The sequence below is a fragment of the Aphelocoma coerulescens genome, chromosome 18, assembly GCF_041296385.1.
Source record: "Aphelocoma coerulescens isolate FSJ_1873_10779 chromosome 18, UR_Acoe_1.0, whole genome shotgun sequence".
NCBI lineage: Eukaryota > Metazoa > Chordata > Aves > Passeriformes > Corvidae > Aphelocoma > Aphelocoma coerulescens.
The window spans coordinates 503,678-527,643 of NC_091031.1; the positions used below are offsets into that span (position 1 = coordinate 503,678).

The 23,966-nt window shown below is 64.2% G+C and overlaps 4 protein-coding genes across 17 annotated transcripts; 2 read left to right on the forward strand and 2 right to left on the reverse strand.

Annotated features, from left to right (window-relative positions):
- Nucleotides 1-272: 272 nt before the first annotated feature.
- Nucleotides 273-3,829, reverse strand: CANT1 (calcium activated nucleotidase 1). 4 transcript variants are annotated; one of them, XM_069032688.1, is made up of 4 exons: nucleotides 3,738-3,829; nucleotides 1,713-2,274; nucleotides 1,190-1,393; nucleotides 273-800 (listed from the first exon to the last, which is right to left on the reverse strand). In XM_069032688.1, the coding sequence occupies exons 2-4, from the start codon at nucleotides 2,251-2,253 to the stop codon at nucleotides 430-432; spliced, it is 1,116 nt and encodes a 371-aa protein (XP_068888789.1). In that variant the 5' UTR covers nucleotides 2,254-2,274; nucleotides 3,738-3,829; the 3' UTR covers nucleotides 273-429. The 4 variants fall into 4 exon arrangements, with proteins under 4 accessions (XP_068888789.1, XP_068888787.1, XP_068888788.1 ...); XM_069032686.1 differs by having other exon boundaries at nucleotides 1,635-2,274; XM_069032687.1 differs by lacking the exon at nucleotides 3,738-3,829 and adding an exon at nucleotides 3,086-3,141 and having other exon boundaries at nucleotides 1,635-2,274.
- Nucleotides 3,830-4,306: 477 nt separating this feature from the next.
- On the forward strand, nucleotides 4,307-9,483 carry C1QTNF1 (C1q and TNF related 1). 4 transcript variants are annotated; one of them, XM_069032666.1, is made up of 6 exons: nucleotides 4,308-4,636; nucleotides 5,751-5,891; nucleotides 7,028-7,162; nucleotides 7,406-7,556; nucleotides 7,673-7,815; nucleotides 8,157-9,483. In XM_069032666.1, the coding sequence occupies exons 4-6, from the start codon at nucleotides 7,420-7,422 to the stop codon at nucleotides 8,705-8,707; spliced, it is 831 nt and encodes a 276-aa protein (XP_068888767.1). In that variant the 5' UTR covers nucleotides 4,308-4,636; nucleotides 5,751-5,891; nucleotides 7,028-7,162; nucleotides 7,406-7,419; the 3' UTR covers nucleotides 8,708-9,483. The 4 variants fall into 4 exon arrangements, with proteins under 4 accessions (XP_068888768.1, XP_068888767.1, XP_068888766.1 ...); XM_069032667.1 differs by lacking the exon at nucleotides 5,751-5,891 and having other exon boundaries at nucleotides 4,307-4,636; nucleotides 7,386-7,556; XM_069032665.1 differs by lacking the exon at nucleotides 5,751-5,891.
- A 1,031-nt stretch (nucleotides 9,484-10,514) lies between these two features.
- Nucleotides 10,515-14,858, forward strand: ENGASE (endo-beta-N-acetylglucosaminidase). The gene is made up of 14 exons (XM_069032664.1): nucleotides 10,515-10,641; nucleotides 10,863-10,939; nucleotides 11,049-11,250; nucleotides 11,548-11,696; nucleotides 11,786-11,943; nucleotides 12,069-12,217; nucleotides 12,363-12,528; nucleotides 12,848-12,951; nucleotides 13,174-13,282; nucleotides 13,384-13,556; nucleotides 13,773-13,927; nucleotides 14,027-14,129; nucleotides 14,221-14,335; nucleotides 14,447-14,858. The coding sequence occupies exons 1-14, from the start codon at nucleotides 10,529-10,531 to the stop codon at nucleotides 14,849-14,851; spliced, it is 2,178 nt and encodes a 725-aa protein (XP_068888765.1). The 5' UTR covers nucleotides 10,515-10,528; the 3' UTR covers nucleotides 14,852-14,858.
- Nucleotides 14,859-16,978: 2,120 nt separating this feature from the next.
- RBFOX3 (RNA binding fox-1 homolog 3) lies at nucleotides 16,979-23,935 on the reverse strand. Of its 8 annotated transcripts, none has more exons than XM_069032351.1 (11): nucleotides 23,687-23,905; nucleotides 23,017-23,154; nucleotides 22,550-22,603; nucleotides 21,953-22,045; nucleotides 20,936-20,996; nucleotides 20,635-20,688; nucleotides 20,222-20,354; nucleotides 19,651-19,690; nucleotides 19,012-19,073; nucleotides 18,642-18,720; nucleotides 16,979-17,050 (listed from the first exon to the last, which is right to left on the reverse strand). In XM_069032351.1, exons 1-11 carry the CDS (start codon nucleotides 23,903-23,905, stop codon nucleotides 17,048-17,050), a joined length of 936 nt encoding a protein of 311 aa, XP_068888452.1. In that variant the 3' UTR covers nucleotides 16,979-17,047. The 8 variants fall into 8 exon arrangements, with proteins under 8 accessions (XP_068888452.1, XP_068888457.1, XP_068888455.1 ...); XM_069032356.1 differs by lacking the exon at nucleotides 16,979-17,050 and adding an exon at nucleotides 17,739-17,790 and having other exon boundaries at nucleotides 18,571-18,720; nucleotides 19,012-19,080; nucleotides 19,655-19,690; nucleotides 23,693-23,935; XM_069032354.1 differs by lacking the exon at nucleotides 16,979-17,050 and adding an exon at nucleotides 17,739-17,790 and having other exon boundaries at nucleotides 18,571-18,720; nucleotides 23,693-23,935.
- Nucleotides 23,936-23,966: the final 31 nt, after the last annotated feature.

Genomic DNA, 23,966 nt, shown 5'->3' on the forward strand with positions numbered 1-23,966 from the left:
CTGCACACCCTCCCCCTCCACCCAGGGAGCCTCGTGGCACACAAGGCAGAGCGGTAGAGCTGGGGCTCAGCTGCAAACCCAGAGCGCAGACATCACCAGAGCCACCGCAGATGGTTCTGTCGCAATTCAGGGCTGGGCGCTAAGGGCTGCAGCGGGGCCGGCCTGGGCACCAGCACTCCAGGATGTGGACACTGTCCCCGGGGCGGGAGCACCCTGTGGTGGCGGTCCCTTGCCACCAGGTGCCACTGCCGAAACACTTGCACCACACCTGCTGCAGCTCAGCCAACACTTTACAGAAGAGCCCAGGGCCAAGGACAGAGCTGGAAGCGCTGCCCGACATCCCTCACGGACCCCGGGCTGGGAGCAGGCTAGCATGGCCTGCCCACACCCCTAGGCCGCCCGCATGCCTCCACTCGGTCCAGCTGTCTGTTAAATAAACTCAATGCCCTCGTACTTCACACTTCCAATCCTGGTCTCGGGCAGGAGGAAGCGCCCGTCCAGTGTGAAGGCCATGATGTAGCTGGAGATCTTGCCATTGTCCTCTTCTGATTTTAGCGCCACAATGATCTGGTCGTCCGTGTCCGGGATGAACTTGAAGGAGGAGAAGCCGTGGGTGGGAACCACTTTGCCCACATGCCCCACTGTCACATCCCCAAAGTCCTGGGTGGAACTCAGCAGCAGGTTGGTGCCTCGCTGCTCATCCGCCTTCTCGCTGTAGCGCTCGTGGCTGGCGCGGCGCGGCAGGAAGAACCAGCGCTGCAGCGTGTCGCTCCAGGAGGCCGACTCGTGGATCAGGTACCCTGCGGCAGGAAGTGGAGTGTGACCACACAGGCCACAGGGGCACCAGCCATGCTGGGGCGGGACCCTCTCCCTTGCCCTCCAAAACACCCCACAGCCCTGCACAGGCATCCCCTATGAACTCTTCTGCCTTCTCCTGCCCCACTGCCTGGCAGCAGCCTCCCAGTTCCTCCCAGAGCCAGGCAGGGGGGCCTGGCTACCAGGCCCAATGCTGGCTGAGCCACCCTTCAGCTGCTCCTGGTACAGGCAGCACAGAAAAATGACGAGGACAAGGGGAGATCTCTGGCCTCCAGCAGCCTTTAAATCTCACCCAGTGCCAGTATCCCTGGGGAGGTGACTGTACAGCTCTGGTGTGGGATATGGGGTGGCAGGAGGTTGCCCTGCTCTATACCTGGGGGCCGGATCCCCGCTGCAGCCCTCAGCGCGTTGTAGTTTGTCACCCAGTTCTCGTGGCTCACGTCACCCTTGTAGCCAATGACCTTCACCCACTGGGGGTTCTCGTTCACCACCTCCCCCGTCGTGGTGGTCCACTCCTTGCCCAGTCCTCCCACATACAGGTGCTCGTCCTTCACTGCCAGCCACTCTGCCTTGAAGCCTGTGGTGGAAAGAATGGCATGAGGGGGGCTCACTCAGCACGTGGTCATCAGACTGTTCCACATACCCCAAACCCTACACCCCAGAGCCTGGTGCTGAGCACAGTGTCCCCCTTGCAGCCAGCTCGTCCCTTGGCAGGAATTGCCCTGTCTTGGCCAGGCTCAGAGGTCACAGAAAAGGGGCACCCCACCCCAGCAAGCTGAAAAGAGCCAAGGGCTCCACGGGGCAGGATGGGAGCTCACCTTTCCCCACAGTACCATCCCCATCCGGGAGGATCACCCAGGGCACCACCTTGTTGCCCTCGATCTGGTAGACCACACCTGTCCGGTCGTCCACCGCGTACAGCTTCCCGTTGAAAACCACCAGCTCTGAGAGCTCCATGCCCCGGCCCTTCTCAGCCAGGTGGGACTGCAGCATGCTCTCATCCTTGTCCCACTCCACTGTCACTCTGTCCCCACTGTCTGACAGCACCAGGTAGCCCTTCTTCAGGTAACTGAACCAGGTGTGCTCCTGGGAGCCCCGGGACTGCGTGTCCAGGTCTGCAATGACGCCGATGCGGTAGCGCACGCCCTCAGGGTTCCTCTGGGGGGGGGACAGCGGGTAGGTGTCATTGTAGCGGTCCCCTGCCTGCAGGCCAAGCTGCCAGGTGCGAGGGCTGGGGGGGCCATGCCGTGCTGGGGAGGAACGGTGCAGGCAGAATAGCAGCAGCACAAACCCCACGCAGGCTGAGGACAGCACGATGGCCTTCCAGCGCAGTCGGAAGCGGGGGTCAGCACCCTTGGTCATGGACGCGAGGACGGGCAGACCACCCACGCTGATCCGGAGGGGGCTCATAGACTCATGGCAGGGCGGGACTGGCATCAGAGTGGAGGCGAGGAGAACCTGGTGGCAAGAGGGGAGGGAGAAGGTCAAAGAGCTGGATTTGGTGCTGACTGAGCTCGGGGGACAGCATAACACAGCCACGAGGGGCCCCATCCCCTCTCCTGCAGCAGAAGGTGCTCCCACCTCGTGCAGGTAAGAGCCAGCATGCCCAGGAATGCTGCTGGAATCACTCTCAGCCCCTCTTACCTGGCTCCCTCTGCGCCCCCTGACCAGGAGCCCCAGCATGTTGGCAGGATTGCATGACCTGCCCAGCACCTCTACCTGTCCCATGGTCACTGCAGCTCAGGCAGCAAGCTGAAGCATCCGGCTCAAGGTGAGCCCCGTGTCACAGTGTCCTGGGGCACGTCCCCACAGAGTCCTGGGAGGAAGTGGGTTCCCCTCGGGTGGCAAGGATGACTCTTACTCCCTCCAGAGGGTCTGGGCAGCCTGGCCCAGCTCCCACAGCCCCAGGAACCGATGATGAGGCATGAGCTTGTCCCCAGGCACACAGGGACACTGGGAGACACGTGGCAGCTCCGCCCAAGCAGGATGCCCACACCTGAGCAGGAAGCGCAGTGCCCAGGTCCAAGGGACACACACCCTGACCTGCCCAGCCTTATAGACACAGGAGCCCCTCATCCCTGCCCAGGCTCACAGCGTGTCCTCCACATATGTGAGCATCGTGAGCCCACCCTGGGCTGTGCCCACCCATGGGCCCGGGGTGCCGGCAATGCCCCTCGCTGCCACCTCCCTCCCTGCAGCAGCGACCCGGGCTCCCGCAGACGGGCACTCCGGGCGGCCAGCAGCCACCCGGGGCTGGACCCGTGCTCACCCCGTGCCATGCAGCCCGGGGCAGAGATCCCCAGCTGCCATCCCACGGCTTTCTACAAAGGGCCCATCCCGCAGGGTCTCAATGTGCCTTTCAGCAGCCCCAGTGGCAAACAGAGGCGGCATTGAGCGTGGGGGGCCGGCCCCGGGCAGGGGAGCTCCGGCGGGGCACAGGCACGGAGCCCACGGGTCGGGGGGACGGGAGCGCTTCTCGCCCTGTCGGGATCCCGGAGCGCGGCCCTCGGCAGAGCCCCGGGGACCCCTCTCGGTGCACTGACCCCCACCGCGTTTGTAGGGACCCCAGCGCCCGCTCTGAGCACGGCCACGGGGAACCCTCAAAATGTCGGGGCACGGTCACGGACACCCCCGGGCACGGACACGGGGACCCTCCAACACCCCCGGACATGGACACGGGACGCTCCCCTCGGGGACCCCCACGCCCCTTCCCCGGGCGAGCTGTCGGGCAGCCGGGACATCGCTCGACTGAGCGGGGCCCTGAGATCCTCCGCGCCCCCGGGACCTCCGCGCGGGGCACGGCCCCGAGGACCCCGCCGCTGCGGGCCCGGGCAGCGTGCTCGAGGGCCGCGGTGCCCCCGCCCGGTGGAGACCCCCGCCCGCCCGCCGGCCCGGCGCCCCCCGCCCGTGTCCCCGCTCACCGCGGCGCCGCCTCCCCCGCGCGCAGCCGCCGCCGCCGCCTACAGCTCCCGGCGGCCCCGCGCGCCGCCGCCGCGCCTGGGAGCGGCCAGACCTCCACGTCTGCCGCAGAAACTACAAATCCCAGGAGACCCCGCGCGTCACGGCACTTCACCGCCCCTCCCGCTGCGCCGCGGTGTCTGCCGGGAGCTGTGGTCCGCGCTGAGCAGGGCCCGCCGGAGCCGGGCGTCGCGCTCGGGCGGCCGGAGCCCAGCGGCGGGGACAGTGCGGGGGCCGAGCCGGCTCTGCGGGGTTGCCCGGCAGGCATGACCCCAGTGCTGCCCTGCCCTAGCCCGCAACACATTCTGTCCTTGTCCTGGTTGCCCCCTATGTCCCGCCGCCGCTCGGGGTGGGGGAGCGGGGTAGACCTAGCCCCGGGCCTTCGGACCCGTGTGCGTGTCCGGCTGTCAAAGGCTGGAGCCCGGTGGGGCTGTGCTGGCCGTGGTGCCCTCGGGGCTGGGAACGGCCTCGGCGCTGCCAGCATGGGTCAAGGTCCTGTGCCGGGGCCCGCTGCACCCTCCGGGATCCCGGGCCCCGCACCGGCTCTGGGGAGCCGCTGGCACGTGCCGCCTCCGCTCCCCGTCCGCCGCCCCGGAGCACAAACGGCTGAGGCGGCCGGTCCGGGAGCGCACATAGTTAAGGCGGCCGCGGGCGCACATCTGGCGGGGGAGGGCTGCGAGTCTCGTCCCTCGCCTCGCTGCCTCCTGCGCTTCTAAAAAGTGTATTTCCGCCCGGGCCGAGCGAGGAGAGGCGGCTCCGGAGCGGGAGGCAGCGACCGGCCGTGGGCAGGCTCCGCGCTGACCCGGGCCATGCTCTAGGGCAGCAAAGGCAGCGCCGCGGAGGGAGAGGCCCTGCCCCAGAGGTAGGTGGGGGGCAGCTTTGGGAGGGCGCCGCAGCCCTGACGATCCGCCCCGGAGCTGCAGCGCGCTGTGCGCCCATCTGCGGGCGCGGTGCCCAGGCACCGGGAGGCGGCTCCGCCTCGCCAGGGGCTCGGTGTCCTGGCTCACGTCCAGCGAGGCGGACCGGTCCCCGTGCCCCCCCCAGTCGAGTGAGGCCCTTGCCCTGCCTGCGAAGGAGCAGTGGGGACCACACGGCTGAGCCTCACAGTAGTCTGAGGGCACAGCCCGACCCACGGCGGCTCTGGGGGGACACAGATCCCCTCCAGCCCTGCCCCACCTGCGTTCCCAAAAAACCCATCGCTACGAACACATCAAGCCCATGCTGGGCCACCTTCGGCATCTCTGTGGGGGTCACAGTGGCCGTTGGGGTCCCCAGCACAATGTCTTGCTGGTGCTACAGGAGCTGGAGGGCTGCAACTACCCCATGGTCCTTCCCCACATCTGCCCCATGCAGCCCCTGCTCTGCTGTCTGCCGGGTCTGCCCTGCTCCAGGGAAAAAAAAAGGTCTCTGCAACCATTCCAGCATCTGCAGCAGAAATTGGGAGACCTGGCCCACCAGCAGGACCCCAGAGGCACAGTGGTTGTGGTGCAGGGAAGTTGGTATCCACCATCCTGAAGGGAGAGGGTGAGCTGGGAAGGCAGGTCCTGCTGCCTCCACACCGCCCCAAGCCCCTCATCCCTCCCCTAGGGCTTGTTCCGTTTCATCCTAGCCTTTATCTCCATCTGGAATGTATTTTGGAATGTTTTGATTGCAGTCCCAAGGCTTCTGCAGCCACTGAGTTTAAATCTCTGACTGCTCCGGAGAGCATCCAACCCCGATGGAAAACCCGCGTCCTTCGGCAGGGCCGTGTGTGCCTGTGCGCAGGTGGGCACCTCCTGCCCAGCACACCTGAGGGGTGCAGGGGGGACACGCCGGAGGCCCAGCGAACCCCGTGTGCTGCTGACAGCACCCTGCGCCCACTGCACACTCGCCTCTGCTCCCGACAGCCTGGGAAGCACTGCCTTCCACCATGGGAACTTCCTGGTGAAGGGTTTCTCCTCCTAGAGCAGTTCCCTGTGACACTCTCTTTTCCCCAGGGCCAAGCCTGCTCCGTGTCCCAGAGGAAAGCCTGGTTTGATGGTCCCAGAGCTGAGGGAATGCCACAGGCTTCCCAAACCCCCGGCTGGCCCGTGCCATGTCCAGTGCTGTGCGTCTGGTGCAGCCGGAGGCCAGACAGGGTGAGCAGAGCCAGGGCCAAGGCTCCCCTGGGTGACAGCTGCTCACAAGCCCCTGGCTGGCCTCCTCCATGTCTCTATCCATGGATCCGCTTCTGCCCTGCCTCCCTCCACACCTGGCAGCACGAAACAACGGGGTGAGAGATGGAGAGACAGAGGCACCCGGAAGTGTATGAAGGCCAGGCCCTTGGCAGAGGGTTTGAGCAGCAGGAAAAGCCCTTTGGAGCCTTTCCCGATCCCTCCGCCCCCTCCCAGCTCCAGTGACTCATAATCCAGGCATCCGGCCCAGGCCTCAAACGCCCTCCGCACCCACTGCGGCGGTCCCCAGACCCCACACCTGGGGACAATGGTGACAGCCACCAATCACTGACTGGGGACCCCGGGGCTCTGAGAGCAGGCGTTCACCAAAACAACAGGATTCTGCCTCAAAATCATTAATGGCCTGGCTCAGCTGCAGAACACAGGACAGGGCTGTGAGGGCCCTTTGCGCCTTGGGACCGGTGCTCTGGGATGCTGGCAGAGCCAGGCGGTGCCATGGGAGGTGTTTGGGAGGGGAGAACGGCAAATGCCACACCCATATCCTGACCCAGGGAGGCACCTGGCTGGGACAGGAGCCTTCGTAGCAGCCATCCCCATCCCGGCAGGCTCCGTGACCCAGCACCACCTCTGACCCTGCCACTACGGGATGCCCAGCGCTGGGCAGTGCTACACCCCTGTTTGGCCAAGGCTGTCCTGGTGTCTCGGGGCCAAAGGGCAAGGTGCTGCGTGCCCGGCCCCACGTCTCCAGCAGATACGATTTTGATAATGTGGGGAGGGGCCACAAAGTGCCCGGGCTGGGCCACAGTCCCACCACCACTGCAAATATTGGTTTTGGCCTCATACAGGATGTGGGCTCTCAGAAAGGTTTCTCCCTGTGGCAGCCAGCTCCCAGGTAGGGCTGCCAGCCCACATTCCTCTTTCTGGAGGAGAGGGTCTTGTCCCCTTACAAACCCCTGGGCTGGCAGCCCCCAGGGCACTGGAGCCCCTCGCAGGAGTGGGGTGCAGACACCCTCTCTGGGCCCAGCTGGGGTCCCACACACAGGCAGGGCTGCACCCTGATATTTGCCCCATGGCATCTAGAGCTGTCTGTAATTTTTCAGGTGCTGACACCCTAAATTGCTGCTCTTGGGCATCCATGGGAGGCAGCTGAAGCCAGGCTGAGCCGGAGCAGCAGTGCTTGGTCCAGGACTTGGCCAGTCAGAGGCTGCTGCTCTGCTCCACTCTCAGCTCCCGAGGTAATCTCCTCTGCCGTATGTGCCAGGGTTCAGGGGCTGCAAGGCTGCAACCTCGTGTTGGTGAGCCCAGAGCCCCCTAACTGCCCCAACGTGGGTCTCCCCAGGTGCTCACTGGGGTGACACTGTGTCCCACAGCGCAGCTGGAAGCCTGGGGCTACGCAGTGTCCCAGGAAAGCTTGGGGCATGGCTGGGCTGGGCATCTCCACATGCCTGTCCCCCTCAGCTGTCCCTGGCACCTCACAGGGCACTGCCAAGGCATGGAGGGGCTGTGGGTGCATGGTGTCCTGCTCATCTTCCTGCTGCCCTGCCCTGTGGGGAGCCAGACCAGCTCCATCCCTGACCAGCGATGGTGGACAGACCCCAATGAGGCCCCATCTGAGCACCAAGCTGCCAGGTGAGGGGACCCCAGAGCCAGGGTGCTCTGCAGCAGGGGCCAGGGCAGCCCTGGCACCGCAGAGGGCCCCCGCCCCACCATAGCTCCCTGTTGTGCTTTGCTTTCTGCCTTGCCAGGGCCACACAGGAGCAGAAGGCTGACGGTGCCCAGGAGGAGCTGCCCCCACAGCCCCGCTGTGTCCGCTGCTGCCCCCCACCCGAAAAGCGCTTCTACCCCCAGTACCAGCCCATGCCTCAGATCAACATGACCATCCTGAAAGGTGAGGGCTGGCAGGACCCTACGCTGTGTTGTCAGCATTGCCTCAGGTCCAGTGCTGTGCTGGCTCACAGTGCCAGCTCTTGCACAGACTGGGAGTGAGAAACTGGGGTGGTGCCAGTGGTCCTGTGCCCTGCACAGACAGAGGGCAGGAGCCACACTGGGGTGTGAGCAGCCCCTGCTCTGGTGGCCTCTGGGCAGCAGCATCAGAACCTGGGGAGGGGCAGGCGCAGGACTGGTGGGTCCCTGCTCCCCCCATCCGTCTCTGGGGAAGGGGCTTTCAGGGCGCTGGGTTCAGTGCTGGCCCCTGCCTGACAGCCCAACTCTCCCTCCTGCTCTGCCCAGGAGAGAAGGGGGACCGCGGTGAGCGTGGCATGCAGGGCAAGTTCGGCAAGACAGGGGTGGCCGGGAGCAGGGGCCATGCAGGGCCCAAGGGACAGAAGGGCAGCATGGGCGCCCCCGGGGAGCGCTGCAAGAGCCACTACGCCGCCTTCTCCGTGGGCCGCAAGAAACCCCTGCACAGTAACGACTACTACCAGACCCTCATCTTCGACACGGAGTTTGTCAACCTCTACGACCACTTCAACATGTTCACGGGCAAGTTTTACTGCTACATCCCCGGGATCTACTACTTCAGCCTCAATGTGCACACCTGGAACCAGAAGGAGACGTACCTGCACATCATGCGCAACGGGGTGGAGGTGGTGATCCTCTACGCCCAGGTGAGCGACCGCAGCATCATGCAGAGCCAGAGCGTCATGCTGGAGCTGAAGGAGCAGGATGAGGTCTGGGTGCGGCTCTACAAGGGCGAGCGTGAGAACGCTGTCTTCAGTGATGAGTACGACACTTACATCACCTTCAGCGGCCACCTCATCAAGTACAGTGGGGACCCCTGAGCACCAGGCCCCTCCCGCTCCTCATGTACCAGGCCAGGTGGCCAAGGAGCCCCTGTCCCTCTCATCCCAGGAGTGCCACGCCCATTATGCTGTTAGTCACCCTAGTGCCATTACCCCCAGCAGCTGCACCAGTGTGTGAATTCCCTCACTCCAGCGCCTCAAGGCCAACCAGACACACCTGGAAGAGTTGGAGCAATTTTAAGCCCCTGCCACATTAGCGAACAGGCAGCAGCTTCTCACCTGGGGTGGGCAGGGGGCTCAGCCCCTCTCCCCACTCCAGAGCTGGGTTTGTCAGGCACAGCCTGTCATGGCACTGGCTGAGCTGGCACCAGCAGAAGCTGGTGTGACTGCTGGTGCCCTGGTGTGAGGAAGGGCAGACACTTGCACCGTGTTCCTCCTCGCACCAGGCCGTGCTCCCCACCTGGAATGGGCAGAAGGTGCTCAGCACCATCAGGAAAGGCAACAAACCACTACGGGCCCTCTTTCCTTCTGCAGTGCAGGTGTTGCAGTGGGGGGCTGGGTACCCCTGCGGGGAGTGAATTGCGTCACTTCTCTCTGCAGATCCTGTCACTGCTCGCCGCAGCCTCTGCTCAGGAAGGGCTCGCTCCCCACCAGCAGCCCTGGGCGGGGGGCCTTCAGCCTCAGCCACTTCCTCTTCCATTAGGTTATCTGCTGGCCAGGCCTCATGTTTGCGTAGATGCAGCAGTAGTGTGGGCCAGCATGCTGACCCCCCCATTCAGCTCGTGCCACATTAAACACCCCACGTTTCCAGCCTTGCTCACACCCTCAGTGTCCTCTTGCTTTGTCTGTGTGGAGGGACTCAGGGCAGGCTTCTGCTCCAGGGGTGCAGGGGCTCCCCGAGAGCTGTGGGCTGGCATGGTGCTGCTGAGCTGGGGTGGAGAGGGAAGAACAAACTGTCCCTGGAGAGCCGGGAGACCTGTGCCAGGCACTGCAGGGGCCAGCTGTGCCCCAAGGGCCAGGAGCTGAGTGCAGTGACAGAACTGTCAGCCTGGGAGTGGGATAGGCTAGGAAGGGAGGCAGAGTTGTCAGGAGTCCAGGTTATCTGGCACATCCACAGAGAGGAGATAGGTCTGGGATGAAGCTGGGTGTCAGGGTCTGAATCGGTGGGTCCGTGGCTGGGCTGAGCAGGGCTGCAGCTGGAAACCAGCACCCCAAGCACAGGAGGGAGGGGTACAGGCTGGGGGGACTGAAGATGACCTTAGATAGAGCCCTGGCCCCACATGTGGGGAGAGGGTGGATGGTGGGGGCCAAGTGAGGCTGGTCAGGCCATTCACTGCTGTGCCTGTGGGTGCGGGCATCAGCCCAGGGCCCTAGCCCTGTCCGATGGCATGGGCAAAGCTCCTTGGCCACACTGGCCCCTGGGCCTAGGTACCATCTCCAGCCCAGACTGCACAGCAGGGCCTGGTATAGACACAGGTTGCATCTCAGCACACGGATTCCCATTCTGGGACACATGTTCTACCCCAGGACACACAATCCATTCAGAGGCCTGTAGTTTCTTCCCGGGACATGCAGCCCTTCCCAGGGCACATGTTCCATCCATGGACACAAAATCCATCCCAAGATACGTGGCCCTGTCCCAGGACACGCAGCCCACCTCGGGACACATGTCCCATCCCAGCACACACGTCCTTATCCCACCACATGCGGCCCACCCCGGGGCACGGGCGCGGGCGGTGCCGGGGGCGGTGCGGGGCCGGGGCGGGCGGAGCTCCGGGGCCGCGCCCCCGGGAGATCCGGGCCCGGTGGCGGCGGCGGCGCCGTCAGTGCGGCAGCGGCGGCGGCGGCGGCGGCAGCGCCATGGCGGAGGCGCCGGAGGGGCCCGCGCGGCGCGGGAGGAGGACGGGAACCGAGGCCGGGGCCGGAGCGGAGGAGCCGGCGGAGGCGGAGCGGGCCGGGCGGCGGCGGCGGAGGTGGATGGCGGGGACTGGGGCCGAGGCCGCGATCGTGTCCGGGACCGGGATGGGGACGGGGACGGGGACCGGCACCAGGACCGGGATGGGGATCGGGACCAGGACCTGGATGGGGATCGGGACCGGGACCGTGATGGGGACCGGTGCCGGGGCTGGCAGGGCCCGGTCGGCGCTGGCCGCGGTGCTGGCCCATCCCGGCCCTCACCCATCTCCCGGGGCAGCTTCCAGCCGGCGGCGGACATCCAGGGAACCACTGTCCTGCACGACACCATCAGCGACCGCCCGCAGCCCCTGCCAGGTGAGGCACCGTGAGGAGGGCCCGCCGGGATGGGCACAGTGTCGGCGCGGTACCGAGCTGCACGGCAGTGCTCGCGGCTGACCCTGTCCTGTCTCCCCATCGTTCCCAGCAAGGTACTTCGACACGAAGACGACGGAGCCCATCAGCTTCTTCTTGTCCGGACTGGAGGAACTGCTGGCCTGGCAGCCCAACAGCAACGACGAGTTCAACGTGTCAGCTGTGCCTCTGGCCAAGCGCCAGCCCCCACTCCACAGCAGGAGGCCCCGGACACTGGTGTGCCATGACATGCGTGGCGGCTACTTGGAGGACAGGTACGTGCTAGGTGTGACAAGGAGCTAGGAAGGGAGGTGTGACAGAAAGGAGCTCAATGTCTCAAACCCCAAGGCACTTCTGTTTCTGCCTGACACGTCTCCTGCCAGCTCAGCCACAGGTGAGCAGGGATGGGGTGTTTGGCTCTTGGCACCAGTGCTTGGGGAACCTTGCTTGGGTTGGGATGTTCAGAGGTGGCTCAGTGCCACAGCTCTGCCCAGCTCCCGGCTGTGAGTCAGGCTCCCACAGCATCTGTCGGCATCCTTCCTGCACTGCCCAACCCTCTTCCCTCTCTGCAGGTTCATCCAGGGCTCGGCCACACGCAACCCCTATGTCTTCTACCACTGGCGCTACATCGACATCTTTGTCTACTTCAGCCACCACACTGTCACCATCCCGCCCGTGGTCTGGACCAATGCAGCACACCGGAACGGCGTCCCTGTGCTGGGTGAGGGCAGGGCTGAGCCTGGGACAGCCCCAGGAGTGAGGTGGATTCACCAGGATGTGTGGCTGACGCTGCCCTCGCTGCCTCTCCAGGCACATTCATCACGGAGTGGACAGATGGGGAGAAGCTGTGCGAGGCGTTCCTGGCCGGCGGGGAGGAGGCGTACGGCACCGTGGCCAAGCAGCTGGCCCGCATTGCCCAGCACTACCGCTTCGATGGCTGGCTGGTCAACATAGAGAACACGCTGAGCGTGAGTCATGGGGGCCCTGCTCACCTCCCTGCCTCTCCCTGCCCACCTCCCTGCCTTTGTGCTGTTTCCATGGGGAGCCCCCCACCCTGTGCCCTCACCCACCTATGCCTGCTCTCTCCTGACAGGCGGCAGCGGTGGGGAACCTGCCGCTCTTCCTGCGGGACCTGACGGCACAGGTGCACAGCGCCGTGCCGGGAGGACTGGTGATCTGGTATGACAGCGTCCTGAAGGATGGCACTCTGAAGTGGCAGAATGAGCTGAACGATCAGAATAGGTGAGGCTGGCAAAACTGTCCCGAGCAGGGGGCATGAGCCCACCCCGAACCCAGCATGGCAGCGGTCAGGCACAACCTGCGTGGCCCTTGGTAAGGTCATGTGCGGCCACAGCGTCTACCCTGCCACTCTGACCATTGTCCCCAGGATGTTTTTTGATGCCTGTGATGGGCTGTTCACCAACTACAACTGGAAGGAGGAGCAGCTGCAGCACACACACCAACTTGCCGGGCCACGCCAAAACGACATCTATGTCGGCGTTGATGTCTTTGCCCGTGGGGATGTGATTGGTGGTGGCTTTGACACTGACAAGGTGGGTGTGACAAGGCTGGGCCAGAGTGTGACCCTGGACCTCCCTCGGTACAGGGCTCTGAGCTCCCACTGATGGCCCTGGGCTGCTAACCTGGGGATAAACTGGTGAGGAGTGAAGGATCCCAGAGCTGCTGGCCGTGCATGAAGAAGGAGCTGGAGGATCCCAGTGCTGCCATCCCTGGAGAGGGAGATGGTGCAGCACATCCCTGTGGTGTCCTGCCCGACCATGGGGCCAGTGGAACCTGGGGGGAGCAGGGACAGGACAGGTGGCAAGGTGACTACATGGCCTGGCCCATGCTGCTCACCACTCATTTCTGCAGTCCCTGCGCCTGATCCGGCAGTATGGCCTCTCCGCAGCCATCTTCGCTCCTGGCTGGGTCTATGAGCACCTGGGGAAGGAAAACTTCCTGCAGAACGAGAACAGGTGAGGGCAGCTCAGCAGGGCGGGTGTTGGGGGAGGAACGGGGCTAGGAGTGCCCTGGGGTGGTGGTACACAGCTACCAGGACACTGTGGCTGTCAGGACACCATGGCTGCTGGCCAGGAGCCAGCTGGCCCCATTCTGCCCCAGCCGAGGCGATACCTGAGGCTGTGCAGGGCAGCGACCATAACACGGCTCTCTGCCCTGATGCCCACCTTTGCCTCCAGGTTCTGGGGCTCGCTGGCTGAATACCTGCCCACACACAGCATTTGCACACTGCCCCTCACCACTTCCTTCAGCCTGGGCATGGGCACCAGCACGTTTCTGGATGGGAAGGTGGGTGCAGGGTGACAGCTCTGCTCTGGTTGGACTGGGCTGGGCTGAGCAGGGGTGTTCCTGCTCTCGGCTCCCCCAGCTCATCTCTCCCTGTGCTGTAGGATGAAGAGTCTGGGCCCTGGTATGACCTGAGCGCACAGGACATCCAGCCACTGTACCCGGAACTCCAGGGCAGGCTGAGCACCAGCTGCTGCCTGCAGGACGCCTGGTGCGGGGGCAGCTCCCTGCAGCTGCAGGGGACCATCCCCCCCGGCGAGGAGCGCGTGGCTGTCCGGTGAGTTGGGGCGAAGCCCTTTGCCCCCTCCTCGGCAGTGGGCTGGCACCGTGTCGGCATGACATGGCCTGCATGGCCTGAGCTGTGTGGCCCTGGGGCCTTGTGGCGTGCATGCCCAGGCTCTGCCCACGCTGCCCAGCACACCTAACCCAATGCACGTTCTCTTTGTCTCTCTCTCTGTCTCTGTCTCTCTCTGGGTGGATCTGGGGTCATCAGCCTCTTCTCTTTGCAGATGCCGGCCCCCCCCAAGCTCTTCCTGACCCTGCTCTACAAGCTGGAGGGGCCACAGCCTGATGACTTCACAGTGGCACTGGAGGTCACCACCTGGGACTCAGGGATCTGCCTTGAGGGCAACCCCACCTCCCTGCCCGGTGAGGACCCTGTCCCCCTGTGCTCTCTGCAGTGAGCATCTGCTGTGGAGCGTGGGACCAGCTCAGTCCCTCGCCCCCTGACCTGGGTCCCTCCGGCAGAGCCCAACGGCCGGCACTACCCCCGGTTCCTGCCGGCACCACCACCCGGCCTCGCCAAGCTGCTTGCCGCCTGCCACCGTGGCTCCCATGGCTGGACCAGCCGGTGAGTGCCCTGCCTGCATCCTGCATCCACAGGCAGGGATGGGATGTCAGGGCTCCCTGGCACCATTCCTGCTCTGCCTCTTCCCTCTCAGGTGCTATGAGCTGGAGCTGCAGGATTGCAGCCTACGAGACCTCTCTGTGATCGTGTCCCGCCAGCAGCCCAGCCTGGAGGAGACGTCCTTCACCTGCCTCCTCGGGGAGGTCCGGGTGAGTGCCTGCCACTGCTGGGTGGAGACACCTGCCCTGGTGCCACCCTTGTTCTGGGAAGGTGGGTGGTTGCCTGCCCTGACCCTGACCAGTCCTGTGGTTCCCTCGCAGGTGCTGGACATAGCCAGCATGGCAGCCTCCCCAGCGCAGGTGCACAACGTGCTGGCCTCGCAGCTCTGGTGGCAGGAGGGCCCTGAGCCCGAGCAGCTCTCGCTCAGCCTCACCCTGCGCTGGTCCTTCCCGCCCGGCCGTGCCAGATGGTTCCGTGTCCTGAGCCAGGGTGCCAAGTGCCGCCTGGGCCAGACAGCGCCGCAGCTGCTGGGGCTGGCCCAGGGCTGCCTGTTCCGTGCTGTGGGGCTGTCGGTGCTGCGCCCAGCGCCTGGAGAGTCCTGCCGGCTGGAGCTGCTGGTGGAGCCAATACTGCAGGATGAGCTCCCTGTGGACCCTGACCGCTGGGGCCGCCTCGTGCTGGTCTATTCTGCGCCAGGCAGCGGCACCAGCTCAGATGGGCATTAAAGCAACTGTGGTGCAGCTTGTGCCATGTCTCCTCCGTGTGGTGGGTGGGCTCTGGGTGGGGGACGCGGAGGATGGAGGCTGCCTTTCATCACCCTGGGCTGGTGAGTCCCTCTTCTCCCACCCCTGTGGTTGTGCTCAGCCCTCACTTTGGGGGCCCACTGGGTGGTCAAGGGGGGTAGCAGGACCCTGCAAGTGGCTGGCAGGGACCCCCAACATGTGTGGCCCCAGACTGGGGTACCTGCCCTGAGAACCCCACCAGCTCCTGTAGCCCTCACTGCCTCAAGCTGTCTGCCCACAGGCTGGGGATACTTGCCCTAAGACCCCAAGATGCCCAGCCACACCCCCTCCCCTCAGAGCTCAGCCTGGTGGGGAGCTGCCAGCACGGGCTCTGCAGCAGCCCTGAGGAGCAGCCCAGCATGGGTGGCCGCTGCGCTCATTAACGTGGACCCAGCCCAGTGCCACCAGCCTGCACTGCCTCCCCTGAGCATCTTGTGAGGAGGAGAGAAAATTTATAGCAGCAATTATTTTCTCACAGTCTGGTGAGCAAGCAATTAGCAGGCAGGAGCAGGCAAGTGTTCCTGCAGTGGGGTCCCAAGCCCTGTCCCCAAACAATGCAAGCTCTGCCAGGGACACCAATATCAGCAGTGGAGCTGCTGCTCCTGAGGTGGGGAAGGTGCTCAGGAACATATTACCTGATGGCTTGAAGAATGAAAGGCTTGGCCCAGCCAGGAGAGGGCTCCTCATGCAGCACCCTGCTCCCTCACCATGGCGAGGCTGGGAGCCCCAAGGGTCCCCCACTTGCCCACAGGCTGTGGCCCCCTGCCCAGCATGGCCAGATCCACTGTAGCAGCCACGGCCCCGCGCCCCTGCAGCGCAACCAGTCAAAACCTGAGTCGCCCTGGTTGAAGAAAGAAATCTTTATTAATAATTTCAATAATAATAATAATAATAATAATAATCCTTGTAATAATAATAGTAATAATAATAATAGTACTGTTTATTAGAATGGTCACACTTTTAAGCATACAGGACGGGCCGGCGCCAGCCCGCACGCCGGGGCGGCGCAGGGGTGCTGTAAGGGAGAAGCCAGTACAGCGATGGACGGAGCTTTGTACAGGGGGGCGGGGGCCGGGGCTATGTACACTGGGAATAGAAAAGGGGGAGCTCATCGCTGGGGCGTCGGGGCGTCTGCAGACTATAAAGTGAGGTTCGAGGAGTGGCAGAGCCGTAAGGGCGCGGGACGACGCTGCACCCCGGGATGGGCTCCGCAGTGCCCCGTGCCACTGGGCACCGCACCCAGTGTGCCAGCGGCTGCAGCCCAACCTTGTGGCTTGGGTGGGTCCCTTGTGGATGATGCAGTGGCCGAGACCCCACACCCCGGGCTGGGGGCATCCCGCCGCCTCAGGCAGGGACACGTGGCCATGAGCGTGTCCCGTGCCGCAAAGCAAGCGGGAGTGGGATTGGGGCAGTGCCTGGCCCAGCTTTGGTCAGGGCTGCTCCGGGCAGGGTGGGAGCGCGGGTGGCAAGGATGGAGGGAGGAAGAAGGGGAAGGGGTCACAAGCGAGTTGCAAGCTCCTCTTAACAAAAATTCCCTTTAAAAGGCAGAGGCTCGTCCCCTGCAATACCTCAGCACCGCAGCCGCGCCGCCGCCCCAGTTCCGCGCTGGAGCTGAGGCCTCGCACACTTGACACGCTGATGGCCGTCAGCGCCGGGGCTCGGGTGGCACAAAGCCAGGTCCCCACCCCGCCACCCGGTCCCACGAGCCGGGCAGGGCGCAGCGCTCTGCCGGCACCCCCAGCGCTGCTGCACCAGGGAAAGGAAGACGTGGTGCCCAGGCCCTGCACCTGGGCGGGTGAGGGCCCCGTGGACCCCCGCGGACCCTCACGCCTGCCTGCACCGGCTCCCTCCCTGCTGGGCTGTGGGGCCGGGGCGCTGGGGGTCCCTCCGGCGCATCCGACCGCCGGTGCTCGCCGCGGCTCCTCTGGGACTCGTGCACTCGGTGTGTGTGGACAGTTGGGACTCACTTGGCTGCTGCCGCTTGGCTTTGTTTCTTTTTTTGTTGGTTTTTTTTTTGTTGGTTGGGTTTTTTTTTATTTTTGTTGCTTTGCTTTTAATTTTTATATTTTGGGGTTCTTTTTTTTGTGTGTGTGTGGATATTTTTGCCCTTCCTGGTCCCAGAAGGAAACAGCCACGGGTTCACTACAACAGAAACAAGAGAGGCAGGTCTTTCGCTGGAGCACTCCGGCCGAGCTGCTGGCCGGGGGGCACACGGGCACCATCCCGGCCCCCCGGCCCGCACCCAGCCCAGCCCACCACACTCAGCTCCGCAGAGCAGCACGGCCAGGCCAGAGCAGCGCTACTGCCGGGGGGGCTGCCCCGGGGTCCTGAACCCACCCCAGCCTCGTCAGTCCCCAGGGCTGGCACCAACCCCAGCTGGCTCCTCTCTCTCCTATGGGGGCAGAGGGGCTGCTTGGGAGCCTGCTGTCACCCCGAGCCCCAGCGCCTGTGGAGCAAGCATCCCTGCAGGCTGAGCACCCCCGCCTGCCTCGCGGGGGGATGAGCCCTCTGCACCCCAGCCAGGGCAGAGGGGGGACCCCACACCCCGGCTGTGGGAACGGGGTGCTGTTGGGGCTGAGGGCTGGCCCCACTCCCCGTGGTCCCTGGGGCAGGCGGAAGGTGCAGGAGAGGCAGGCAGGCGGCAGGATGGAGCGGCTGAGGTAACCCTATGGGTGTGGGGTGCTGTGGCCCCACAGAGCCCGGCGCCAGCCCCGGCCACCCGGGCAGCACCCGCGGGTCCTCCGCAGGCTCGGCCTCGGCTCTGTCTGCCTGGTTTGGTTTGGTGCTAGTGAGCATCGGGGGCAGTGGTGGGGGGGCTGGGTCTGTCTTGCTAGTAGGGAGTGAAGCGGCTGTACCCTCCTCGGTATAGACTAGCCTGCAACATCAAAGATGAAAAAAAAGCCAATCAGTATTCAGAGATAGCCAAAGCCTAGATCTTCCCTTTTTCCTCTTCTTTTTTTCCTCTTTCAAATGACACCAAATTGCTGCTGTCCTTGGGATGTGAGGGGCAGGCAGGGCCAAGGTGCCCAGTGCTGCCCAGGCTCTGTGGCAGCCATGGGTACTGCCCTGGGGCTGCCATACAGCCCCAGGGGCTGCCATATGCCTCCAATGTGTCACTGCTGTGCCATGCCTGCCAAGGAGCCTGCCCCCATCCCTGCTGTGGCACTGAGCTGAAAACCCCTAGGATGTAGTGCCCGTGGTCCCTCACTAGCAGCTGCCCAGGGCTGGGGGTGCCAAGGGAGTAAAAAAAGGCAGAAAAAGGCAGGCTGGCTTTGAGATCCCAGCCGTGAGTGCAATTTTTCATCTTTGATGCTGTCAGAGCTGGCCAAGAGCTGTGGCGCGTGAGGGGCTGCAGTGCTCCCTGTGTGTGGCTGCACGCGAGGCCCTGGGGACACTGTCCTGCACTGGGATGAGAGAGGGGGTCCTGGAACCTGACCAGGCAGCTGGTGTGGGGGGCAGGGTTAGGGTTAGGGTTAGGGTTAGGGTGGCGTGGGAAGTGGTGTGCATGGGAAGGACTGTGCAGGGTGTGAGGGGATGGTGGGGCAGAGGTGCAGGGTGGGGGTTTCCTCTCCTGCAGACAGAGCCAGGCAGGGGCCACGCCATTCCCACTCCCCTCCCACAGCCCCTGCACCTGCCCTGCGCCCCATGGGCTCTGTGGCTGTTGTGCCAGACCCCTCCCTGGGCTGTCTGCAGCCCCCCGGGAAGCAGAGGAAGGCCGAGGGGCTGCTCTTACCATGGTGCCAATGCTGTACGTGGCAGCGGGGCCGATGGTGTGGTGGTAGGGGTCTGCTGCTGCGTACACTCTGCCATAACTAGAAGCAAACACAGCAGTGGGTGTTAGTGACAACAGCTGGGGTCCTGTCTCCCCTTAGAGCCCTCCCTCCCAGCTGCACCTGGGAGTCCCCCAGGATCTCCCTGCTCCCCCTGCAGTGGTGCCAACCCTTTCCAGCCCAGCTCTGAGAGGAGCAAGGGGTCCCTGTTGGCAGGACACCCTCCCCATGCCTGCCTCTGTCCTGTCCCACAGCACACAAAAGCTGGGGGTGTCAGAGTGGGCAGTGCAGGGGGTGACACGGAGCTCCCCAGGCGTGATGCCCGGTGCTTACCTGTCGCTGTACGCGGCCGCTGCTGCTGCGGGCTGGGCGTACCTGTAGGCAGCGTAGCCCCCCTGCAGGGAGGAGAGACTGGTCAAGGGGCTGCACCCACTGGGGGGGTGGGGTTGGTGGCAGCTGGGTGCCCCATGACACTGCACAGAGTAGTGGTGGGGCCCACGGGGAGCTGGTGCCAATGCCGCTGGGCATGCACCAGCCTCATTACCATTCCCCAGGGGCTTTCACAAACATTAACCTTAAAAAATTAAATTTCCAGAGAAGAGAATGTCACCTCCCCGCTTGCTTTAATGAGGTGTCACGTTAGATAAATCCTTCAGTGCCCGCCTGAAATATCGCCGCTGGCTCCTCAGACATGGAGGTTAAACGCAGGTGTAAGGCACTGAGGCCGTAAATCCTGCATGGGACCAGCCCTGCAAGGGGGGTGGCAGGGGCACAGCACTGGGCACAGGCTCTTGTGTGGTGTGTGCCACCCACATCGTTCTGGAGGAGCTGTACTCTGTTCATGCTCTTGCTGCCTCCCAGGGGAAGGGGCTGGGGCGGCAGAGCCCACCATGGAGCCGCATGATGCCGCTTGTCCCCTGAGCTGGCATGGGGTCCCTGTCATGGCCCAGCCCTGGGCACAGTGTCACTTACGTAGATCTCAGCTCCATAGAACCCATCCTGGTAGACGACCCTGGAAATGAGGCAGAGGCATCAGAGCCCAGCAAGTGCCCCTGGATGAGCCAAGTGGGGTAAGGGCAGTGACTGGGGGGGGGGCTGCCTCAGCACCGCAGCTGACTGGAAAGGAGTGGCTGTCCAGGCCCCAAAGGCATGTCTGGATTCTGAGCAGGGACCTGGGGACAAGCAGAGGGCACAGCCAAGGGCAGGGCGTGCCAGAGGAGGATCCCAGGGCAGGATCTCTGCTGGGAGCAGCCAAGTGGCCACAGATGGCCATGGTTGTGTCTGTGGCCAGTGCCATCACAGCTGCATGTGCCAGGAGAGAGTTTCCTTTAAACCAACCATCCTGGCTGGAAAAACATCCTGTGCCTTGGTGCACAGGAGGCTGGTGAGAGTGGGTCACCCTGAGGGCAGCAGCCTGGGGCTGGGACAGAGCCTGTGGCCAGGCAGCTGCTGCAGGAGCTGCAGCCTGGTCCCAACGTGCGAGAGCCCGGCGATACCGATGCAGAGCCAGAGCAGCACACGGGCAGCCCCCACGGGTACTCACGCGCCGTAGGTGGGGATGGGCGGTGGCGGCGGCGCGGCCCGGAAGGTGTTGTAGACGGCGCGTCCTCGTCCCCGTAGGTGTGCCCCTCGGTAGGCCACGGCCGTTCCCGTGGTGGGGTATGGGAACCCCGTTACTGCAGGAGGGAGGGGACACCTGTGGGCTTTCCACAGCAGGTCCACACAGCCCCCACAGGGCATCTGTGGCAGAGCCCACCCCTGTACCCTCAGCCTGGCAGGGACATGGCCCCGTGGGGATGCTGGGCAAGGGGATAGGATAGGGGGAACTCTCCAGGCAGGAGCAAAGGACAGGGAGAGGGGCCAGGGGCTGCTCACTGCACAGAGCAGTGGCAGACACAGCACAGAGCTGACATTTGGGAGGAACCCGCAGGAGGTACTGCTGCAGTCCGACATTACCTGCGTAGAATTCGGGGCCGTAGACTGCTCCCACCACTGGGTTCAGCTTCCAGCCTGTGGGCAGGGAGAGCTGGTGAGGACAGGGCACTGTCTCCATGGTGCTCTGAGGGGCAACAGCCCTGTCCCCAGGCAGGAGGAGGGCACAGGGGACTGCACTCCTGCACTGGGCAGGAGCGGCTGCTCTCCCATTTGCCTGCAGGTGTGGAGGGCATTCACTGCCAGAGCTTCATGGCAGCCAGTGCTGGTGCCCGGAGGGGCCCCTGCCTGCTGTAGCCCCTGCTCTCCGGACACTGGCCCTTACCGTTGGTGTAGGGGTTGGCCACCTTCTTGTTGGTCATGACACGGGCCGTGGCGTTGTTCACCTGGAGAGAGAGGGATGGGGGCTCAGTGCCTGAGGGACGCGGAGCTGGTGAGGCTGTGGTCCAGGGCCTGCTTGGCTGTGCTCAGCGCGTGTTGCTGCTGCTTCGGATGCCGGAGCAAAGGATGCTGGCTGCACCAGAGAGACAAGTCTCTGCCTGCAGCCGCCCCGCTGTACACAGATCTGCCTGTGCCTCCAGCCAGCCCAGGCCTCCGTGCTCCAGCTATGAGCGTGGGTCAGGCTCGTGGCTGGTGCCCCGAGAGCTGTGGTGCCATGCTCAGGCTGAGCGTGACATGCTGCCTGTGAGCTCCTCCCCCGTTTGGTTGGATGATGTTTTCCTTGTCCATGGAGCATTGTTGTGCCCTGCCAGGCTCCCTCTCTGCCGTCAGCACTGTTGGGGACATTTTGTCCCACTCCCTCTGCCATGTGCCACCCTGCTTCCCACCACTCGCCAGGCCACCAGCAAGGAGCTGCTGGCAAATGGGCAGAGCCTGATCCCTGTGCTAAGCTTAGAGAAATCAAAGCCTCCAGGGCTGGGCAGCTGCTGGCACTGCAGGTGCGGAGCCCCGGGTGGATCCTCCCTCCCAGCACAGAGCAGGTGGGGACGGCATGCGGGGCAGAGCCCCAAAGCTCCCTGCAGAGCATGGGGTGGCTGCGCGGTGCTGTGGGCACGGGGGTCTGCCAGACTTGTCTGTATCAGGCAGAATGCAGCCCCAGCTGACACCCCAGCTCTCTGTGCACCTGGGAGGTTCCTCTGGGCCAGACACTCCTTGTGCCAAGCGAAGACTTTCCCGGCAGCCGACACACATGCTCCCGTGCCACATTCAGGGACACATGCACGCGCCGGGCCCAGCTACCTAGGGCACCCGGGACCCGGAGCTGTCCCCAAGCGTCCCATAGCCCGGGCAGGGGACACGCACACGCAGGCATGGCACGGCACTAGCACACTTATCTGAGCACCTCAATCTTCCGGCCCTCTACGATGGTGCCATTCAGCTTCTCCCGTGCCCGGTCGGCATCTGTGCTAGTTTCAAAAGTTACAAACCCAAAACCCTGTGAGCAGAGGAGAAAAGGAGAAAGAAAGAGACAGAGAGAGACAGAGAGAGGGTGTGGGGACAGAGAGAGAGAGGGGGTGAATCAGGACAGCTGGCGCAGGAGGTGAGGCTGCCACAGTGCAGAGATGAAGAGCCCAGACTGGGGTTCCCGCAGGGGCCAGGGATCCCGGCTGAGGCCCAAGAATCACCCACAAGCTGGGAGAAGAGTCTGGGAGAGGGGCACAGAAAGCGGGGAAGATACAACAGAGACATCCAGACACAGAGGGACACGAGCTGCCCATGGTGGGACAGAGCGAGCCCTCTCCTCCCTCCGGTGCCGGGTGCAGGTACCCACACGACCTCCCCAGTTGGTGCCAGGGCTGCCCTGACGGGGCGCTGCCTGCCAGGGTCCCATGGGACAGGAGAGGAGGGGAGAGCAGGTTACAGCACTGCTGGGCAACCTGGCTCCACAGACACCCTCCCCGGAACTCACTGTACGGTGCTGGCCATGGGCATCACCCACCTTGGAGCCCCGTTCATTGAAAATGATCTCCACATCCAGAATTTTCCCGAATTGCTGCAAGTGGAGAGAACAGAGGGGTGAGTTCCTGCAAAGCCCCCAGCCCTGCACCCAGAGCTGCTGGCATGGGGCTCTGTGCCAGGGATGGGCAGAGGGCTGCCTTGGAGGCCACACCTGGGGACCCCCAGGGTCATGCAGGGGAAAGCCCTTGTCCCTCCCATGGCTCCCGCTCGGACGGGACTTAGGGAGTGTCATACAAAATTTCCTTAGCTGGCGCTGCTCTGAGTCCTAATGAGGGCTGGGAAGGGGACAGTGGAGGGGGACAAGGGCTCTGTGTCACTCCCCGCTCCACACACAGGGGCTGGGCAGGATAGGGCCCTGGGAGGTGGCAGTGCCAAGGTCCCAATGGTGCCATGGGGCAGCACTGAGCAGGGAGCAGGGATGTGATGGCTGGATGGAGCCATACTCACCCCAAACATTTGCCGCAGGTCAGGGTCCCGGAATCGAAAGGGAATGTTGGAGACATGTAACCTCTTGGGCTGCTGCTTCTCTGTGTTGTCTGAGGAGTGTAGCTGCTGGCTGTCTGTCTGTGCCGCCTCATCTGTCTGCTGTGGGAGGCACCACTGCCATCAGCCCCTGGCCATGCCAGCCCTGTGTCCCCGGTGGGAATGTCCCCCTGCCCTGCGTCTGGCCCCGCCTGCCCCAGGGACACCCTGGACCCTGTGGTCCCCCAGGTTCTGGGCAGTACCCCATGGGTACTCCACTCTGGTGAGCCAGGGGGATGATGGTGGGGCTATGGGGATGCTCGGGGTGGGGGTGCAGACGCTGCACTCGGGACCATGTGCAAAGACTGTAAAGTGCCGAGCTCAGCACCTTCCTGGTGTGCATTCCAGCCCTGTAATTGCCACGATCTTGTAGAGCAGAGCCAAGCAAGTGGATTACGACTGATTAGAAATGATGGGGGGACTGGGAGGGGGAGTGATGTTAGGAACACCCAGCCTGGTACCCTGTGGGACTTTGGTAGTCCTAGGACCCTCCTGGCAGCTCCAGCACTGCCACGGACCCCCGCAGCACGACTGTCCCAGCACCCCTCAGTGCCCCTGGCACTGCCCTCAGACCACCCATGCTCCCGAGCCTTACCGGTACCGTCTGTGTCCCTGCTATGGACTGTGTGCTGGCGTCGGTGCCTGGCTGCTCGGTGTGGCTCTGTGCTGGTGTGTAGAGGGTCATGGCGTGCTCCGGTACTGTGCTCTGCCCCGAGTAGTCCTGCGTGGGGTGGGGGTGTGGTGGTGCGTACTCTGCGGGGATCCCGTTCTGGGGGGGCGGGGGGTACTGGGCCGGGGGGTAGGGTTGAGCCATCGCGTCTGGTGGAGCCGTGGCGTCCTGGTTACCCTGCCAAGACAGCGGCACCATCCCCCTC

Bases quoted from the DNA above. Each gene is read 5' to 3' on its own strand.
- RBFOX3 (XM_069032353.1), bottom strand. From the start codon at position 23,905: ATGGCTCAACCCTACCCCCCGGCCCAGTACCCCCCGCCCCCCCAGAAC. The intron at 18,721-19,011 runs GTAAGCACCGGG...GTTTGCTTCTAG, and splicing joins GCGGCCGCGTACAGCGACAG to TTATGGCAGAGTGTACGCAG. The intron at 17,791-18,570 runs ACAGCCACAGAG...TTCATCTTTGAT, and splicing joins CCAGGGAGGGGTCTGGCACA to GTTGCAGGCTAGTCTATACC.
- CANT1 (XM_069032685.1), bottom strand. From the start codon at position 2,544: ATGGGACAGGTAGAGGTGCTGGGCAGGTCATGCAATCCTGCCAACATG. The intron at 1,394-1,634 runs GTGAGCTCCCAT...TTTCCACCACAG, and splicing joins GGATGGTACTGTGGGGAAAG to GCTTCAAGGCAGAGTGGCTG. The intron at 801-1,189 runs GTATAGAGCAGG...TTCCTGCCGCAG, and splicing joins AGCGGGGATCCGGCCCCCAG to GGTACCTGATCCACGAGTCG.
- C1QTNF1 (XM_069032667.1), top strand. From the start codon at position 7,420: ATGGAGGGGCTGTGGGTGCATGGTGTCCTGCTCATCTTCCTGCTGCCC. The intron at 7,557-7,672 runs GTGAGGGGACCC...CTGCCTTGCCAG, and splicing joins TCTGAGCACCAAGCTGCCAG to GGCCACACAGGAGCAGAAGG. The intron at 7,816-8,156 runs GTGAGGGCTGGC...TGCTCTGCCCAG, and splicing joins CAACATGACCATCCTGAAAG to GAGAGAAGGGGGACCGCGGT.
- ENGASE (XM_069032664.1), top strand. From the start codon at position 10,529: ATGGCGGAGGCGCCGGAGGGGCCCGCGCGGCGCGGGAGGAGGACGGGA. The intron at 11,251-11,547 runs GTACGTGCTAGG...CCCTCTCTGCAG, and splicing joins GGCGGCTACTTGGAGGACAG to GTTCATCCAGGGCTCGGCCA. The intron at 13,283-13,383 runs GTGGGTGCAGGG...CCTGTGCTGTAG, and splicing joins GCACGTTTCTGGATGGGAAG to GATGAAGAGTCTGGGCCCTG.